At 42.1% G+C, this 20,421-nt stretch overlaps 1 protein-coding gene across 2 annotated transcripts; it reads left to right on the top strand.

The window, feature by feature from the left end:
* Positions 1-334: 334 nt before the first annotated feature.
* Positions 335-20,052, top strand: kdm4ab (lysine (K)-specific demethylase 4A, genome duplicate b). 2 transcript variants are annotated; one of them, XM_058418459.1, is made up of 22 exons: positions 335-456; positions 1,663-1,819; positions 1,923-2,098; positions 2,537-2,651; positions 2,761-2,954; positions 3,037-3,086; positions 3,760-3,863; positions 3,975-4,112; positions 4,204-4,424; positions 4,534-4,688; positions 4,850-5,271; positions 5,886-5,994; positions 6,611-6,795; positions 7,945-8,134; positions 10,479-10,555; positions 12,480-12,535; positions 13,049-13,157; positions 13,352-13,540; positions 15,559-15,729; positions 15,807-15,926; positions 18,760-18,852; positions 18,953-20,051. In XM_058418459.1, the coding sequence occupies exons 2-22, from the start codon at positions 1,685-1,687 to the stop codon at positions 19,091-19,093; spliced, it is 3,150 nt and encodes a 1,049-aa protein (XP_058274442.1). In that variant the 5' UTR covers positions 335-456; positions 1,663-1,684; the 3' UTR covers positions 19,094-20,051. The 2 variants fall into 2 exon arrangements, with proteins under 2 accessions (XP_058274442.1, XP_058274443.1); XM_058418460.1 differs by lacking the exon at positions 335-456 and having other exon boundaries at positions 1,670-1,819; positions 18,953-20,052.
* The last annotated feature ends 369 nt before the right edge of the window (positions 20,053-20,421 follow it).

The raw sequence follows: 20,421 nt of genomic DNA, 5'->3' as shown, positions 1-20,421 counted from the left end.
TAAGCAAGACTTTAAACAATTATTTTTATTTATATTAATATTTTGTGTATCAGAAGAAAACAGAAAAATACAGATAAATAAACTATTCCAAAGCAGGCTGCTGCTTATATTTTACAGTTAATATGTGGCAGAAGGAATGACTGAGAAACTATTCTAACAACATTTTATGGAAATTTGTTCACTGAGTAAACAAAAACAATCAGATAAATGAACACATAAATAGGTGTTATTTTTATAGTTGTGGTTTTCACGCAATCTGGCATCCCAGGACGTGACTGCGTCGTGATTGGTTATGGCTCCTCTTGGCCATAGTAAACAAATCCACATCGCGCATGCGCAATACTGAGCTAATGGAGGTTACGGGTTTCGGCTTTTAAACGTCCGGTGTTGAGCGAAGTGACTGAACCTGGTTAAAGCCTTAGGGGGATTTTCCCCGCGCCTTATTCGACATTATCGGTAAGTGCTTCTGCATTCACACCACGGACTCTTTCAGAATCCAGCGCCTTTTCTTCCTTGTGCTAGTTCTGTAACACAGTATTTTGTCTGCACGGAGTTGAGCTAGCAGATGCTACCTAGCTAAACGGTAACACTGTGGAGTCTTGCTCGCTCTGAAGCTAATCTCGGATTTGTAATGGACTTTTTCTGTCTGTTCTCTTTATTTCTGTGTTTAATTCACAATGCTGTCAAGCTTTTAAACTGTAGCGTTAATCTCCGCTGAATGTTTTCTCATTTCCGGGACGTGTAGCATAACGGCCTAGCTACGAAGCTAAGTTAGCATTAGCCTTAAGACTTTTTTTTTTTTTTAAAGAGACGCTTGTTTCAGCCAATCAGCGTTTTAAAGTGTCTGGACCGGAGGGGCGGGGGCGTGGTTTGGGCGGGGCGTGGTTTATTGTGTTGTGTGTACACGGGTGTTAAGTGGAGTTACATTTGTGTGTGTGTGTGCGCGCGCGCGCGCACTGATAGCCTAGCTTAGCTTGTAACCATGTCTTACTTTACACCAATGTGTGCATGAATTTATAATCCGTTTATTAAATCAGTTATAATAATTATAATTATAAAACAACAGTAATAATAATAATAATAATAAAGAAATGTGCACGTGCTGAAAGTTGTATTTAATGAGTAAATCTGGTAAATAAAAGAATAAAAAAAAATAGATAAACTTGGAGCATATGGTCCTGCATGTCGTAAATGAACACTAAAACATTTATAATATTAATCAAACAATAATAATGTTTAAATCAGTATTAAATATTTGGATACTGCAGTGTTGTGAACAGTTTAATATTCTACTGAGAGTACTTTTATGGCTTTTTTTGTTTGTTTAATTTAAATTGTAAACTGATGTGCTGAATAATTATTTTTAATATCATAAAATGTTATTATTTTTAACATTTTTTTAAAATAATTAAAAAAAAATACTCTCACTACTAAATTTTTTTTTTTTAGTTAAAAAATTTCTTAAAATGTTGATTCTCTGGTTTGCTCTCGGTGCTGAACTCGATCTCGGAGCTTTCAGGATTATCAGCATTACAAATTTTTATTGTATTTTTTTAAAACATCACTGGTTTGGTAAATATTTCACTACTGAGGTAAAAATGAATCTTTAAAGTCTTTCAGGTTCATGTAAAAGTAACTGGACTAACGTGTCCGATGTTTCAGGATCTGATCTGCCGGAGCGAAGATGGCGTCCGACTCGAAGTCTTCCTCCTATAAGGGGATCATGACGTTTTACCCGACCATGGAGGAGTTTAAAAACTTTAACCGCTACATCGCTTACATCGAGTCTCAGGGAGCACACAGAGCCGGTCTGGCCAAGGTACACGCAGCATCGGCACGGAGAATTAAAAAGCCTTTAGTGAGAGTGATGATATAATGGAATAAAATCATCTGACCGTGTTGAATGTGTGTTTCTTCCTCAGATTGTCCCTCCGAAGGAGTGGAAGCCCCGGCACTCGTACGACGACATCGACGACTTGTTGATCCCGGCGCCGATCCAGCAGGTGGTGACGGGTCAGTCAGGACTCTTCACACAGTACAACATCCAGAAAAAACCCATGACCGTCAAGGAGTTCCGCAAAACGGCCAACAGCGACAAGTGAGTCTGCACGCGCACCAGAACCTATCCCCAACCCTCACACTCGGCCCCTCACAATCACCCCAGCATTAACCCCCGCCCTCGCTCTTACACCAGTACTAGTCCCCACCCTCACACTCGTCCTCACACTCGTACCAGCACTAATCCCTGCCCTAATTCTCGCACCAGCACTAGTCCTCACCCTCACACTCCTCACTCTCACACCAGCACTAATCCCTGCCCTCACTCTCGCCCCTAATGCTTGCCTCTCACCCCCACACTCGGTTTTTTCCTGCACAGAAACACAGATGATGGATGAACTTCCTCAGGAAAGAGTTTAATTACTAGAAAATTAATATATTATTAATTATTATTAATATTATTATTAATTAATAATAATAATATCAACTTGATGATGATGATGATTCTCTGAATCTGTGTCTTGTCTCCTGGCTGTAGGTTCTGCAGCCCTCGATACGACGACTTTGAAGAGCTGGAGAGGAAGTACTGGAAAAACGTCACCTTTAACCCGCCCATCTATGGCGCTGATGTGAACGGGACGCTCTACGACCCCGTGAGTGACTTCTTCCGTTTATTTATTTATAAATTTTTTATTTCTTTGCCTTGGCTCTTGGATACTGGAGATGTACAGGAGGAGTAATCGTACGTTTTTACCTCATCAGGACGTGGATGAGTGGAACGTGGGTCGTCTGAACACAATCCTGGACACGGTGGAGCACGACAGCGGTATCACCATCGAGGGGGTGAACACGCCGTACCTGTACTTCGGCATGTGGAAGACCACCTTCGCCTGGCACACGGAGGACATGGACCTCTACAGCATTAATTACCTGCACTTTGGGGAACCCAAGTCATGGTACATCTCCTGTATGGAAGAACAACGTATCACTCTGAGATTTGTTAGAACCTTCTCCTTAATTTCTGAAATTCCTCCACAGGTATACTGTGCCTCCGGAGCACGGGAAGAGACTGGAGCGCCTGGCTAAAGGTAGGCAGGAGCAGAGTTTAATCCTGTCTCATACAGAAACACAAATTTTCCCAATAAATTAAATCCACATCCGCTCCATTTCTTGGTGTTCAGAATCTTTTATCTTAATTTTACTTTTGTACTCTTTAAAAGAAATCAGAGTCACTGTCCGAATCCAGTGCTCTATACGAGGAAATTCCTAGATTTGGGATTCACCAAAACGGAGATAACTTGGTGGCCATGTGACTGAAATCACGGGACAGTCGATATGTTTTGCACAATTTAATCCAAACAGAAACTATTTTTTATGAAATATTGATTTATTGATGTATTTTATTATTGTTTTAAAAGTTATTTTAATTAATTAATTAAAATATTATATGTATTAATTTATTTACTTATTAATTTATTTACTTATTAATGTATTTATTTTTGCTGCCCTCATTATTTCACATTTATTAAAGTTTGCCGAAACTAAACAGCCAGGTGCCGATTGTATCTCTGCTTCTTATTTAACTCGTATATTACTGACTGTCTGATTATATAAAAAATGTTTTACTTACACAATAATAACTTTTTTCATAATCAGGCCTGGTGTAAGGTTGTTCACATGTGAATATTTCCGCCCTCTGCTGGATTTCGTCTGAACTGCAGTTTAAATACATCTAAAGTTCGGACTCTTTTCCTCGTGCAGGATTTTTTCCTGGAAGTTCTCAAAACTGTGAAGCTTTTCTCAGACACAAGATGACCCTTATCTCGCCGTCTATTTTAAAGAAATACGGCATCCCTTTCGAAAAGGTGAGTGTTTTGTAAAAATCGCTGTAAATTAAGATTTGTTTCTCACTCTCTGTTTTTAGGGAGTTTGTGTAATTATTATTTAATTTATGTGTTTATTTTGTTTATTTTTAGATCACTCAGGAAGCTGGAGAGTTCATGATAACCTTCCCGTACGGCTACCACGCCGGTTTCAATCACGGCTTTAACTGCGCCGAGTCGACCAACTTCGCCACGCAGCGATGGATCGATTATGGAAAGCAGGCCATTCTGGTGAGGGTGATTTCAGTCTCCTTTCTGTCTTGTGTGTGTTCTGTTTTTTTTTTCCCGGGTTAAATTTCACATCTGACGCTCTCGGACGCAGTGCTCGTGTCGGAAGGACATGGTGAAGATCTCCATGGACGTGTTCGTCAGGAAGTTCCAGCCGGACCGATACGAGTTGTGGCTGTCGGGGAAGGACAACACTCCCATCGATCACACCAAGCCCACGCCAGAGGCGGCGGAATTCATGGGAGGCAAGAAAGGAAACTTCGGCCATCGAGCTCCTTGCACACAGAACCAGAGCAACGACTCGTCTAAAAAAAGGTCTAAATAAAATCCACCTTCCTTTTGGGAATGGTCCTTACAGGCCAAGATTTGTGTCCTTTAATCTTATTCCTTATTTAATGTTAGACTTTTCCTTTAATGTTCTCAGTGTGGCCAAACAGAGAATTGGTACTAAGAGGCACCGTGTGTGTTTGGAGGTACCGGATGATGTTCTACCAAAGAGCGACGCAACTCACGACAACTCCGAGTACGGGAAGAAGGGACGCCTCTCTCCACGGACTGAGCTGAGCTGGGACAGTACCGGTACCGCACACTGCTCTCCTTCTCTTACTGCACGAGCAGCCATAAGAAATTCTTTCTTTCTTTTATTTCTTTATTGCTTTTCTTCTTTCTCTCCATCTCTCTCTCTCTGTCTGATCTCTGGATTGTGGTGTGTATGTGAATGTGCTCTATTTGGGTTTCAGAGTGCAGCAGTGAGTCGAGTGTGAAACCTCCTCCAGACAGCAGGAAGTGGCTGAAGCTCGGAGATCGTTCCGAGAGCACGGCCTGTGTTAAGTCGGAGGTTACAGCGGCGTGTCCTCAGGGCCCCAAGAAAAGTCACCTGTCCATTGCCACCATCCCTATGGCCTCTCACTGCCTCTCTGCCTTGCCCTGGACATCCAGCAAGCCCGGGGTGGCCAGCCTGCTCTTCCACAGGACCCTGAGCCCCTCCGATGCCTTGCAGGTCCACACCTACGCCGCTAAAGCCACACTCTGTAAACCTCATCCTCAACCTCCCCGGGCCCAGGACTTCGTTAAGTCCGAGTCAGAGTCCGAATCCGAGTCTGAACCCACACCCGAGCTGAAGCGCAGCACAGACACTCCAGAACACAGCACAGACACAAAGGTGAGGAATATGGACACTCCAGAATGGTCAGCGAGGACAAATCAAATGATTAGCCAGGGCTGGGAGATGACCTCACTATCATTATAGATTACATCACCATACACTTTAATGAAAGTTTTTATTATTTTTAAATTAATTGAATTACAGACTTACATGAAGGAGCTGATGTCATGTTAAACTATTTTTTTACACAATTTCTCAGTTCCATTTTTTAATATTTCTTTATAAATTAAAAATACGTTTTTAAGCTTTAAGTTACAGTTCCTGATGTGAACACTAGATGTCGCTCAAAACCGTGTCATAAAACCCACCATTCGCTCGAGCTTCTGGCAAATTCCTTTACATTACATTACTGCATGAATGAAGGAAATCTGGAATATGAGAACTCTAAATAATAATTATTCTTATAATGAAGGAATTTACTTATGCGCAACGTTTCAATGATTGTAATTGTATTATAATAACGATACAGTACCAGGAGCTACAGATATGATATTAATCATCTTTTATTCATGAAACAGTGTGTGACGTCTCCTCTGTCCTTAATGCCCTTCTGTCTCTAACAACTAAAACCTGACAATCATTTTACTGTAAAGTTGTTTTGTTCACCGCAGGAGGAAACCGAAGATGAGAAGGAGAACAAGAGCATGATGAGGAAGCTGCAGCCCCTCAGCACCCTGCCTCACCTCCACCCTCTGCTCAAAGAGAGCTCCAGCGATGAAGGTTACATTTCACTACATGACCAGAAGTTTTGGCCCCCCTCTAGGATCTTTTTCCACATTTTATAATGTGTTCGGTTTCTCTCTGGAGCTGAAGCAGAGGAAAAGGTTGAAATAGAATAAAAAGCAGTGTGCAAAATAATTTTTAAAAATGCTGTAAATGTTCGCCCTAGTGTTATTGTGGAACCTCTAAAAAAAAAATTTGTGTGACCGGATCACCGTTAGTGAGCTAGGATGAGCAGAAACGGAATCCGACGCCTTGTGGTATCCGTGGAAACCGGTCATTTCGGACCCGTTCACTCCTAGCGTTAAGAAGAGTCCTGGGTTATGAGGACGGCATTAAGCACGGGTGTGAACATGGTTCGGTTCAGCTCAGAGACGCATCGCGATCGGACCGGCAGAAAATGTGTGTTTTCTCTGTAGGTGTCGAGACAAAATTCCTCAATGAGCTGAACGTAGTCAACCTGTGTGTAGTTAGTGTCCTGTGACCTCAGTCTGACCCAATAGCACCGGTGGTGGGTGGGGCATATTTTAGACTAACGTATTAGTTTTATGCACATTCACACTTTCTCCATGGAAGTAGGCTCACTGATATAATTGTGTGTGTGTGTGTGATGCAGAGATGCAGGAGCAGGTGGAGATAGACGTGGACTCTCAGGAATCGGACCCCTGGTCCCAGCTGCTCATGCCTCTCTGGCAGAAACGGGTTCTGCGCAGCTTTAAAGTCGAGCGCGAGTTTAACCGGCGTTCAGGTCTCCAGCCTCCATACTGCGCCGTGTGCAGTCTCTTCCACACCTACGAACAGGTACAGAGTCAGCGCCAGGGACACACCCTCTGATAAACTAATCAAGACACACACACGATGATCGTGTATCCAAGCAATAAAGGACAAAATTATAAAGGAATAATTATCATCGATTATTAAATTCAAAGATTTTACTCATTTCAGGGTTCCACTGGTGTGATTCTGATTCATATGGCAATGATTCACTGTGGGGCAATCATATGGTTCATGAGACAGTGATTCATTTTTTGAGTCCATCAAATCTGATATGATTACGATTCATAAGTGATTTGTAATGATTCAATTTATGAATCTGATATCATATGATTCATATGTAATGATTTTAATTCATTATGATCTGATATGATTCCCAAGTGATTCATATTGACTCGATTCGTTATGAATCCTGTATAGTATGATTCATAAGTGATTCCTAATGATTCAATTTGTTATGAATCTGATATGATACGGTTCATTAATGATTGTAATTTTAATTCATTATGAATCTGATGTGATTGGTAAGTGATTCCTAATGATTCGATTCGTTATGTATCCGATATGATACGATTCACTAGTGATTTGACAAACTCGTATGATTTTGATATATAAGAGAATGATTCAATATTTTGATTTGAATCTTATGATATGATTCATTGTGTACTAATAATGTTTGAACAACAATTTAAACAAAATGTGTGAATAACAGTGATGGAGAATGAGGCAAGGATTTGTGATGTGATTGTCGTTGAATCTGATACAATAAGATCCATTTACCTGTGATTTAACATTTACACTGAATCAGTACAAAATGATTTTGATTCTTTAGACAGCGATTCAGACAGTCGGATCCTTTTATTTATGCTGCACTTAAAATATGATATTTTAAATACATTATTCCATTACATTAAAATTATTTCAGTCATCCAGACTCTCAGATTTTCTACTTGTTTAGCAAATTAGCTTTTGTAGCTAGTTTAGCCATGACATGCTAATCACCACTAATGTTTTTTATATGGACAGATGTTGCTGATTAAAGTTCCAGGCTTCCAGCTGCTGACTATTTGACTGCTGTTGAAATTATTGGTTATGTTGCTGTTGGTTATTGAGTGTGCGTGTGTGTGTACACACTCCTCTAATACCACCCCTGTGTCTGTCTCCGGTTCTTCCCAGAGCGAGCTGAGAACTCTGAGTCAAGGAATGTCCATCTGTAGCGGAGAGGAGAAGCTGAGGACAAAGCCTCTGATCCCGGAGATGTGCTTCACGGCGAGTTCAGACGGACAGCTGTCCACTCCGAACCTGGATGAGGACGGAACCAGTCCTCTGGTCAGCTGCTCGGTCTGCTCAGTGCGCGTACACACCAGTGAGTGTCGCTGCAGACACATACACACTGGGTCAACCTCACACCTTTCATATTCCATTTGTTCTTTACTGTATAAGTGTGCAGTAACACACTCCGTGTCGTGCTGTTTCAGGAAAATAATCAGTGACCGAGTGCTTTGATAAGGCCCTCAGATGTTGATTGTTTTCCTATGACATCACTTCCTGTTGTGTTTTGGTTGTTTGACAACACGCCATACTTTTTGTCCGTTTGTCGACAACTGTGTATTTCGTCTGCTTCTGTTACCATAGAAACTGTAAGATTAAAACAAACACGTCAATAATAAGAGAAACCTGTGACGTCATAACACCACCTCTTCTGACCAATCACAGTCCAGAACGTACGAGTGCCAGAAAGAACAGTTCTGTAAGAGAGACGGCGGCGAACGAGAAGAAGTGTTGATGGGGTTAAATCTCTCTCAGACTAAATCACTTGGCACATCGTTCCAAAACACCGAGAGTTTCCCACAGATTCTCTTTGTGCGAACGTGCAGAAGGCTGTGTTTTCACCCTCACATCTCCCAAAATATTTTCCCCTCGTCACCTTCAGGTGTTTTTGGTGTGAGGAAAAGCAAGACAATGCAAAAAACAAAACAAAACAGTATTCTGCTGACGAGTCCAAGTTTAGCTCCATCGCTGTAACGTGTGTGTTCAGTGTTCTCTTTAATTAGAAATAAACTACAGATGTCACAGAGCTTATAAATAATTTTGTGTATATATATATATATTTTGTGTGTATATATGTATGTGTGTGTGTATATGTATATATATATATATATGTATATATATATATATATATATATATATATATATATATATATATATATATATATATATATATATATATATATATATATATATATATATATATATATATATATATATATATATACACACACACACAAAAAGTTAAGGATATTTGGCTTTTGGGTGAAATTTATGGAAAATGTAAAAAGTTCAGGCTACAGTGTTATTATATCATGAAAGTAGGGCGTTTAAGTAGAAGCATGCAGTGGTGATTTCCTCATCTCAAACAATTTATTGATACAAAAGCCAACAACAGTGGAGGGTATACCACAACAAAAAATCTCAATGGTGGCCATCATTTCTGCTCAACGTGAATCGACTTTCATCAGAGAACAGCACTGAGGCCCACCGGTCCCTCGTCCAGCGTAAATGCTCCCTGGCCCCGACGCCTGTGTCTGGTGGTGTGGTCAGGTACCCTTGCAGGTCGTCTAGCACGCAGACCACGCTGATGTAAACGGTTTTGAATGGTCTGACGTGACACTTGGGTTCCTCTCACCTCCCTTAAATGTGCCTGGAGTTGAGTGGCATTCATCATCCGGTTCCGCAGGGCACTGTTCACAATGAAGCGGTCATCAATGTGAGATGTGGCCAAAGGACGTCCACTTCTATGCCTTTCTGTGACCCTTCCAGTCTCTCTATATCTCTGTCCCAACCTGCTGATGACACTCTGTGACACTCTAAGCTCAGTGGCCACTTCCCTCTGAGAACATCCTGTTTGAAGCCTCACAATGGTGAGGTTCTGTTGATCAGTTGTTAGGTGTGGTCTTGGTCTCATGATGTCAAAATGTGAACAGCATGATGAAGAGGACTGTTTAAATACCAATTCTAATGGAACCAGGAAATTTATTGGTGGATTCATGGATCAAACACCAGTTGTGAATTTTGCCGTTAAGCGCAAAGAACAGCAAGAGAACAGCAAGTTCTGCAAAAAGTACTGAAACACTGAACAGTTGGACATGTGCATTCAAAAGTGTAGAGAAGGTCAAATTAAGTTCACATGGAAAGGTTATAGTGCATTTTAGGTGCATCCTGAAATTTCACCCGAGAGCACAATATCCTTAACTTTTTGTGAGTAGTGTGTGTGTATATATATATATATATATATATATATATAAAATATGCACACACACCAATCAGCCTTAACATTATGACCACCTGTCGAATATTGTGTCGGTCCCCCTCCTTTTGCTACCAAAACAGCCCTGACCCGTCGAGGCATGACCTCCACTAGATCCCTGAAGGTGTGCTGTGGTATTGGGCACCAAGATGTTAGCAGCAGATCCTTTAAGTCCTGTATGTAGCGAGGTGGGGCCTCCATGGACTTAAATGATACTTACAGGACCTAAAGGATACATTTGATGACCTGCCACTGGTCTTAATGTTATACCTGATCTGTGTGTGTGTGTGTGTGTGTGTGTGTGTATGTATTGCTGAGATTTGTTGTTTGATTTCAAGACCCATAGCATGATTTGAAATTTATAAAGAACTGAGTCAGGTGAAAAAATCTGTCTCCTCCTCAGGTTGCTATGGAGTGCCTCGAGACGGCGATCTGGACGGATGGAGGTGTTCACGCTGTGAGGCCAGCGCTTTCACTCAGGTGAGAGCTTTTACATCATCACAGTCTCAGTAAAAACACAAGCATTATTCAGATAAAAGCTGAACATCAACAGTCCAGCATCTAATTTAGAAATATAACGTTTGAATGATATTTTTGTGCTAATGAAGTACATTTTATTTCCAAAGCGCATTTAAACAGCCACATTTATCTTTCCTACATTAAATCTGTCTCTAATATTTAACCAAACTAAACAAAAAAAAGTGAGAGGGGTCGTGCAGGTTCGAGAGTTTCGTGTAAATTTATACACTCAGGAACATGAGCAGGATAAACACGTCATACGTTTTATGTGGAAACACGTTTCTGAGTAGATCTGCTCATGTACAGCTTGATAAGAGTTACAGAGTGTTGAGTAAAACACTTTATTTAAAGTAATAGAAATAAAACATGCATGGATTTTATTTGATTTCTTTTAGTATTATGGCTGAGAAATTTTATTCTTCAAAAGTGGAAAGTCTCTTTGTAGCTCGGTGTATGATTATTATTATTATTAATACTAATTATTTTTTTTGTATTTTAATCATTAATTGTTAATTTATTTATTAAAATTATTTATAAGCATAATCTGTTTTTTTTTGTATTAATGTTTTCAGATATTTATGTATTTAATATTATTTATTTATTTTTATTTTTTTCAGACATGATTTCAGTCTTTTTTTCTTTTTCGACACAGGATCAGATCAGATTTTTTTTTTTCTTCCTTCTGATATCTGATGTTTTTCTGGTGTTGGACTCGGATATCAGATTGGTGCTGCGTGTGTTTAATGTATAGCAGTAAATTATTCATGAAGATCCAGGAAGCTATTGATTTGTAAATAGAGTTGAGGTAAAAATGGTAGCGGGATCAGGATCCGAGAGACTGGACCCGAGACGATGTACAAAACCACGTTGTGTGTTTTCTTTAATATTCTATCAGGAGAAAGCAGAAAAGAAAAGTGAACAGAGGCAGGATGATCTGAAAGCCGTGTTGTCTGCAGTAAAAGTGTTTGCTTTGAGTAAACAGTGAGTCTCTGCGAGGTGAAACCTGACACACTGGACACTCCTTTGTGGTGTTAAATTTTTACATACACTGATCAGGCATAACATTATGACCACCTGCCTAATGTGTTGGTCCCCCTTTTGCTGCTAAAACAGCCCTGACCCGTCCTGCACTGTGTATTCTGACCCCTTTCTATCAGAACCAGCATTAACTTCTTCAGCAGTTTGATCAACAGTAGCTCGTCTGTTGGATCGGATCACACGGTCCAGCCTTCACTCCCCACGTGCATCAATGAACCTTGATCGTCCATGACCCTGTCTCCGGTTCACCACTGTTCCTTCCTTGGACCACTTTTGATAGATACTGACCACTGCAGACCGGGAACACCCCACAAGAGCTGCAGTTTTGGAGATGCTCTGATCCAGTGGTCTAGCCATCACAATTTGGCCCTTTTGGTCAAACTCGCTCAAATCCTTACACTTGTCCATTTTCCTGCTTCTAACATCAACTTTGAGGACAAAATGTTCACCTGCTGTCTAATGTATCCCACCCACTAACAGGTGCCATGATGAGATACTCAGTCTTATTCATTTCACCGGTCAGTGGTCAGAGGGTTATTGGTGTATTTTGCCACTGAAATGATGTTCTGTGTGAAGGAACCCTGCACTTGAGTCTGTTTCCACACTGTAGATATATTGAAACAAACATTGTGGATGCAGATGTTATCGTGTTTGTAGAATATAAAGATTTACACACGGACGGACAGATTGCAGAGTTTTATCTAATCAGAAGAGGAGAAGAGAGTAGGGTCAGAGCCGTCGGGCAGGAACATGACCTCATCAGCTTGGGTTTTTTTTACAAAACATCCTGCAGTGACCACTTTCGTGTGTATGTGTGGTTTATAATTATTCTCCTCTTCCCCCACAGGACTGTTGTTTGTGTTCTTTAAGAGGAGGAGCACTGCAGAGAGCCAACAATGACAAGTGAGTAGCAGCAGCCATCTTGGGAGATCTCCCAGGAAATTATCGTCAGTCTTATGAGAACGAGGTTGACGAAGTATACAGAACGTCTCAGGAAACAACGTGTGGATTTTAGTAATAATAATAATAAGAGGCTTGGTCAGGGTGACGTGTTGATCTGTATCTAACAGAGCTGCTTCATTGTGCCCTAGTAAAACTTGTGTATCTAATCACAGCGGTCATCACAGCCACAGTTTGTGAATTCACGGGTCAGTGCACAGCGAAAATAATGTGCGTCTTTCCCCTTCTGTGGCTTTTTGTGCTGATCATTAAAACACAAAATACAGTTTGTGGTGCACACACACACACACACACACACACACCCCATGTCAGTGTCATTGCAAGAATGAACCAGCATCTAATTATATCAGTTCAGTGCCACCCCTCAATACTTTTGCACCACACCAGTTAGTAACTGTATCGTATGTGAATCTGATAAAGTGGTGTGTGTGTGTGTGTGTGTGTGTGTGTACGCAGGTGGGTGCATGTATACTGTGCAGTAGCAGTTTTAGAAGCCAGATTTGTGAACATCGCCGAGCGCCGGCCAGTCGACCTCAGTGCTATACCACTACAGAGATTTAAACTGGTAAGTGTGTGTGTGTGTGTGTGTGTGAGATATTGCTTTAATAATTAATCTGCACAGCTAACACAGAAGAAAAGTAGAGAGGCGTTTCTACATATTGCAACATAAAAGGGAAGTAGTTAGTAGAAATCACGATAAGATCAGTCAAGAGTTAGCACTTAATCCTGCGCTCTTCAGAGGAAGTGTTTGTTCTGCAGAAGTGTCAGTACTGTCGGAAGCGGATGAAGAGAGCATCCGGTTGCTGTGTTCAGTGTTCACACGGCCGCTGCTCGTCCTCTTTTCACCCCACGTGCGCTCAGGCGGCCGGCGTTCACATGCACCCCGACGACTGGCCCTTCGTCGTCTTCTTCACCTGCTGGAGACACAAAGGAGGCACAAATGTCGAGGTAACACACACACACACACACTCACTGATGTTTATCTAACACTCAGTAATGGTGTGTGTCTCACTGGAGCATGGTGATAATCACCAATTGGATAATTTAGTTTAGCCCCGCCCACACAAAAAGCGAAAATCACAGAACTGATGATGCTAACAGTGACTGATAACTGTCTGGGAGCCAAGAGAGCAAAACTGTCTGGGTGGGAGGGGCTTGCTCTGTTTCAGCTGTCAGTCACAGTGACGCTAGCCAATCATAACTGTTGCAATCATTTTAATGGAGAAGTGACTGAATGAAAAGAAGGAGAAAAACCGCTAAAGGAGGGGCGATTTCCAGAATAAAGAGCAGTGAGTAATGACATGTTTAGTGTTTGACAGAAACAAGGAAACCCCCTTTATACAGATTCCAATCTCGTTCCCTTATCTGTATCCGCACTCCGTCCCTCCAGGCCTCGACTCTTCCTCAGCTAAAAGCAGCAGAACGCTTTGATGTTTGGAAACAAATGAGAGATACGGCTGAGACCTGCTTACAGAAAGACTGAGCATCTTAGCAACCTCGCACCACGTGGTTCTAATCTACAGGAAAATTCTGTCAAGGGTTTTATTTCGGCTGAAACCTTCTCCACAGATTGTTACAGATTCGGGCTAAATGACCGGGCGAGTTTCTGCCGTGGTGTTGACACTGGACGTTGTTGTTGTTGTTGTTGTTGTTTGTAAGTGTGTTCAAGATGCAATGTTTTATGATTATTGAGAACGTCGTCATGGCAACTCCTTAGCAAGAACGTGACTAGTGTTAGGTGGCAAGTTCCTTGAGGTGAAGCAGTATACCTTCCGTCATGTTCACAAAGAATTAACTTGCACGTTAGTGACCGGGACATCAATAAACAACAAATAAATAAAATATTTCAAAAAGTTTTAAAATAAAATAATGACTGTAGTGAAGTGAAGTATAAATATTAGGTTATGTTTCTGAGATATCGCACCTGATTCTATGTAAAAGATTTGCATTAAAGGTTTTTTTTTTGTTTATATTTTCTCCTATATATATTCAGGACATCGCATGTGGCCGTTTCTTCAGCTGCAGCTTTTTTTGTTTTGTGTCTCGGGAAAATACAAAGGTGCCAAAAATAACAAACGTTAAGCATCACGGAGACACGCCTCCTCTCCCGATCCGCTCGGACGGAAACGTAGCAGACTTTCCGAGCACCTGAAGCTCCTGGCGTGAAGCAGAGAGGATTTGAGGCGCGTCAGAAAGCACGTGAGCGAGTCGGCTGCGGTTTAGATAAAAGCACCACGTGTGGTAATCCTGAGCCGGGTGTGTCTCTGCTGGTATTTATATCATCGGTTCGAGCAGAAGGGCGTCATTAAAGCAGCTTCAGAACTCTGAGCTCACGTTAAAGCTTCATTGCTCAGATCCTCTTATGTGACGTGTCACGTTCTGCTATTTCTGTCTGAACGATGGTCCACGATACGCCACGCCTCTAATTTTACATCGCCGTTGTTCTGATGTTTGCTCTGCCTCTCAGTCCTGTGTGTGTGTGTGTTTATTTGTGCTGCAGCTGCACTTTGTGTTCCTGCATGAAGCCCTGCCTTGTCTTTATTTGCTCGATGAAATCAGATACGTTATTTTTCCTCGGCGAGATCGAGGCGATAAACGGCTCTTTAAACTGGAGTCATCAGTTGAGTTGTCACTTGAATAGAAGTCACGACCGCATCTCTGTTCAAATCTCTGTACACTTTCTTCCTGCCAGGTAAACTATACGCTGAATATAAGCGCTCACGCTGCGAGGTGTGATGTGTACAGCATCACTCTCAAAATCGGATCTTCCATGAGTCATGCAACACTGAATAAACTCACCAGAAGAACTGTGATGAAATGAAAGATTAATACATTTTTTACTGCTTTATAAATTCAGCCCTTCAGCAGCTGTGTGATTTTTAGTAAAGATAAAGTGACATCTTGATGATGCATCAAAAGTGTATTCTGACTGTTTATATGTTCACATTTACCGTTTTCCTCCTCAGCGTAACAAGGCGTCTATGCGAGAGCTGGTGAAGGGACAGAAAGTCCTCTGCAAGCACAAAAACGGCCGCTACTACCAGTGCGAGGTGGTGGAGCTCACCAAAGCCACGTTCTACGAGGTGGTCTTCGACGACGGCTCGTTCAGCGACAATCTTTTCCCGGAGGACATAGTGGTGCGTAACGCTGCCCCAAAACACGGCTGACGGCGTCATGTCAGGTTTTTGTTTAACGAAGCGTTTGTATGTTACAGAACAGAGACTGCGTGCGACTCGGGCCTCCAGCAGAGGGCGACGTGGTGCAGGTGCGCTGGACGGACGGCTTGATCTATGGTGCCAAGTTTGTAGCGGCTCACGTCATCCCCATGTATCAGGTCAGAGAATCTCTCTCGCTCACACACACAGTTTAACGATTGTCCGAACATTACCCACAACACGTCTGAGTACACCTGCGTGTGGAAATTTTCCGCTACTGCCCACTCCATCATGTTTGTCCAGGAAGGAACAATCTGTTTCAGCGGCCTGCTGTGATTACGCAACATTGCATAAACAACAAGACCTCTGAATTTCAACACACACACACACACACACTTCTCACTGGTGTGTTCCAGTCGTTTATTTCTCTCCTGTGTTCTTTCACGGTGATTAATCCCAATTGCTCCTGATGGTCAGTTCTTAAAAGTCTCATGCACATCCCACGTCCAGCTGAAATAATAATCCTAACGCCAATACTCTCCGAAATTCTCACTATTTTCAAATTTTTTAGGTAACATTAAATATTTTTCGATATCATCACCAGCCCTGAGCTCGTACTCCATAAAGATGATCTACTCTGATATTTTAGTTCAGACCAATTACTCTGAGCTTTTATTTACTTCTTTAATCTCTATACTTCTTGTTCACCAGCAGTTTCAGAAGCTTTTCCATAACTGTGCATCGTGATGTGATTTTTATCTCCTGAATATGAGGAAGTTAAATTAGTTAAAACTTTCCTTCCGGAAAATGTTTGGTTTTTCTGGATTCTTTTTTCTTGCTCTATTGAAAGTGCGGCACATGTTGATCATATTTTGGTCCATGCTGTTCAGTTGATTTATTTATTTTAACACATGACGTAATAATTTAATTAATCAAGCTCCGTGTGAAACGATTGAAAATGGAATCCTCTCGGGGTGAAGGTGTGAGTGAAGTCCACCTGCAGAGGGTTTCTTCTTAAAGGAGAAGTTCAAAAATTTTACAAATAATTAACTCGCCTCCTTGTTATCCAAGATGTTCAGGAGTGGTCCTCCTTCTCCAGATTAGTAACCACTGGGTCTGTAGCTCCGCCTACGTCACACGTGACCTTCAGATGTGACGTACGTAGTATGTAGCATCACGGATGCGCATCCCACGGCTGGTGCTAGACAAGCTTTTGTGGTTAAAAAATATGAAATTTTTCTAAGAAAATGAGTGGTTTGTCTAGATAAGATCCTTCTTCCTGGGCTGGGATTGAGGTTTGGAGGTCTTTGAAGCTGCATTTAAACTGCGTTCTGGAAAGTCAAACTCACGGAGCACCATTTGAAGTCCACTATATGGAGAAAAATCCTGAAATGTTCTCCTCAAAAAACATAATTTCTTTACCACTGAAGAAAGAAAGACACGAACATCTCGGATGACGAGGGGCTGAGGAAATTATCTGTAGGTGTTTGTTCTGGAAGTGAACTTCTCCTTTAACAATAAAAAAATAAATAGTTTAGATAGACTATTATTAGCCCTAATTCATAACAGTCCTCGGAGAACGTTTTCGAAAGGAGGCACAGTGGCTGTCCTACCGAATCAACACCTCCGTCACGTTCTGACTTCGACCATCAGGTGGGTCAGTGCTCCAGACTTGGCACAGGGGTTATTCAGACGTTAAGTGCACTTTTTGGAACAGAAACCTGCAAAAGTAAACTTGGCTAAGGAACATGAAAAGAAACCCTGGAAGCACCTCCTGTAGTCCCGACCTGTTTGAGGTGAGCCTGTGGTGACTCACGGTCCTGACGGTAAAGCACGGTGATGGTACTGTGGTACAGAAGGTGTTTGTAGATGGTATCATTGCCCGTGGAGAAGATAACAACCTGCAGGCTGAGAGGATGACTGATCTCCAGAAGCTCAAAAGAAGTGGAACATTCCAGCACGATAAATATCACTGATAAAATCATGTGAGTTTTTAAACGTCCTGGCCGAGGTTGAGCGCATCACCTGACTCGAATCCAGAAGAACATCTTTTAGGGGTGGTGTTAATGAGACATTTGAGTGAAGAGCAGCTGGAAAGGAGGTTCCAGGATGAAGGTGGATGTAAGAGCTGGTGTTGAGTCGTGTGTGTGGTGTTCTTGAATCGTTTCATTTTACTGGTCAGTTCGTTTGCTGTAACGTGATGCACTTTTGAATCGTTTGACATTTAAGTGAGAATTCCACAGGGGTGTACTTACTTCTGTTGTGTCCTGTATAGAGCAAAGCTTTCAGGTTTAGTTTAAACGCTCTAATTTTATTTGATTAACATGGCTGGTTTGGAGCTTTTGCCTGAGGCATAATTGTTGCTCAGTATTTTCCCTTTGAGTCAGCTTGAGTCACTTCCTGTGTCTTGGGTGTGACATTTTAACACGTTTACTGAGTGGTTTCTGACTTCTCACTGCCTACATGAGCTGAGGAGCAGTTAACCTTTCAGAGAGAAGGCTTTTTTTTAAATAGTATTTAGCGGTACAGTACTGCAGGGAGTATGTTTGTATGGAGTATGTTACAGATTACAGATACATGGGGTTATCAGGGCTGTGTGAGGCGGTGGGGTGATGGAGTTACTGCCCCCGTCACCCTGACTGTCATTATTTTCCTAGACCTGCACACACTGACGTGTCTTTACGACATCACTGCGTACCTTTTTCACCTTTTCCTGACCAAACAGCTTGACCTCTGAACCCACTGACCCCGGAGACTCCTTCCATAGATGCCGCATAAATGTCCCTGTGAACTGTGAACCCTGTGTTGCTATAGAAACGATAGTGCAGTTTCTTTGAGGAGTGTGTTGATATAAACTGTCATAGATGTTGTCATGGAGAATGAGCCCCGCCTCCTGGTCCAACCAATCAGAAAACAGACGGTTAAAACAATCTGTGTATGCATCGAAGTCAGATTATTCATCTTTGTGTCTCTCTCTCTGTCTGTCTCATAAACCCTGATGTCCCTCCTCAGCTGGAGTTTGAGGACGAGTCTCAGCTGACGGTGAAGCGAGAGGAAGTGTACTGTATGGACGAGGAGCTGCCCAAACGTGTGAAAGCGCGACTGGTGAGTAAGACGAATCCACTCCTGCTCCTGTTACTTCATTATTCATGAGCGTAGCTGAGTGCCTTTAATCGATCCGTGGTCTTTCCGCCTGTCCCTCCAGTCCGTGGCGTCGGATATGCGCTTTAAAGGAGTCTTCGTGGAGAAGGAAGTCAAACAGAATGCGAAAAGACAGCGCTTCATCAACTCACGCTACAGAGAAGACTACATCGAGCCGTCCATCTACAGAGCCATCATGGAGTGACCTCACGCCTTTCAGCCAGAATGCTTCCGACTCGGACACAATCGGACCCTGGTTGTGTTTTTAAATGCAGCTGTTTCGTTCTTACCGTAAACAGCGATGTCCAGTCCCTATGGTCAGGTCGTGTGTAAGAGCGCTTGTGAGGATTGTTTGTTGTTTGTTTTTTTTCGGCTGATTCTCTGTTGGAGTTCCTTAATCCTCTCTTACCCCATTTTTCCACGGACACGGTGCGCCAAACCGCCGAGCCGAAACGCTGTGGGTCTCTGAATACGACTCTGAGCCCTACGTATGCGCTAGTCAGCGGTCGCTTTCTACTTCTATTTCCATTTCTGTGACTTTTCACCTCACCAATTTTTAAAATTAGGTGCGAGTCTGTAAAGATGAATCCCAGCGATTCGTTGGAGCGACCCTATGATCCGACGTTTCTTCAGTTCCCCGCCCACAGCTTTATTCTGTGCCACAGAAACGAAAGAGAAATGTTTCTCATCACAGGTGTAGGTGAGATATTAGGAGAATGATGGATTCATTTTCCTAAGGAAGTAGAGGTCGCAGTTGCCTCTAGCAAAGCAAGCTAGGTGTGCCGCTATGTACGTGCTCACTCTGACATCTACGCTAGTTACATGTAAAGCGATGTTGAATATGTTTTTATTTAAAAGCGGTGTGTATAAGTAGTATAGTGCGCTGTGCAACATCAGAACATAAATGAAACGTCATGCTGGACAGGCCACGCCCACAAGAGACGACTGACAAGCAAGTGATGAGCTAATCAGTGACCCCCTTGAGAGAACTTTATTAACATATTAAAAGATATTAAAACAACAAACAAAAAATCTGCACACAAATCTATACTTGCTGCATGTTTACTTTTTTTTACGCCTGCTAATCAGTCTGGCTAGTAAAAAAATATTCTACCAGATCACTTCAGTGTTAGGGGATAGGGTTAGGGTTGGGGGTATAGAGTTAGGGTTAAGGGTTAGGGTTGGGGGCTGGGAGTTAGGGTTAGGTTAGGGGTATAGTGTTAGGGTTGGGGTGGAGAGATTAAGAGGTAAGGTTGGGGGCATAGGGTTGAAAGGTTAGGGTTGGACTTTAGGGTTGGGGGGGTTATGGGTTGGGCAGTTTGGGGGGTTACGACTCAACTTCCGTCAATAAGAGGTTAGGCGTGTTTCTTTATCTAGTTCTATTCTGCCAGGAAACTCTTATTAATAATAATAACAATAAACACAGCCAGCAGTGTCATTAGCGCAGGGAAATCTGCGAATCCCAGGTGCAATTAATTTTTTTCATCCGTCGACGCTGTTTTAGCTATTTTGACGATTCGCATTACAAACTTT

This window comes from Hemibagrus wyckioides, linkage group LG20, assembly GCF_019097595.1.
Source record: "Hemibagrus wyckioides isolate EC202008001 linkage group LG20, SWU_Hwy_1.0, whole genome shotgun sequence".
In the NCBI taxonomy this organism is placed as follows: Eukaryota; Metazoa; Chordata; class Actinopteri; order Siluriformes; family Bagridae; genus Hemibagrus; species Hemibagrus wyckioides.
This window is presented reverse-complemented; position numbering and strand designations above follow the sequence as displayed.

What these genes read in the sequence shown, in the direction of transcription:
- kdm4ab (XM_058418460.1), top strand. Translation starts at nt 1,685, where the DNA reads ATGGCGTCCGACTCGAAGTCTTCCTCCTATAAGGGGATCATGACGTTT. An exon ending in ACGGCATCCCTTTCGAAAAG is followed by an intron (nt 3,864 to 3,974) that starts GTGAGTGTTTTG and finishes GTTTATTTTTAG; the next exon opens with ATCACTCAGGAAGCTGGAGA. An exon ending in AGGCCAGCGCTTTCACTCAG is followed by an intron (nt 10,556 to 12,479) that starts GTGAGAGCTTTT and finishes CTTCCCCCACAG; the next exon opens with GACTGTTGTTTGTGTTCTTT.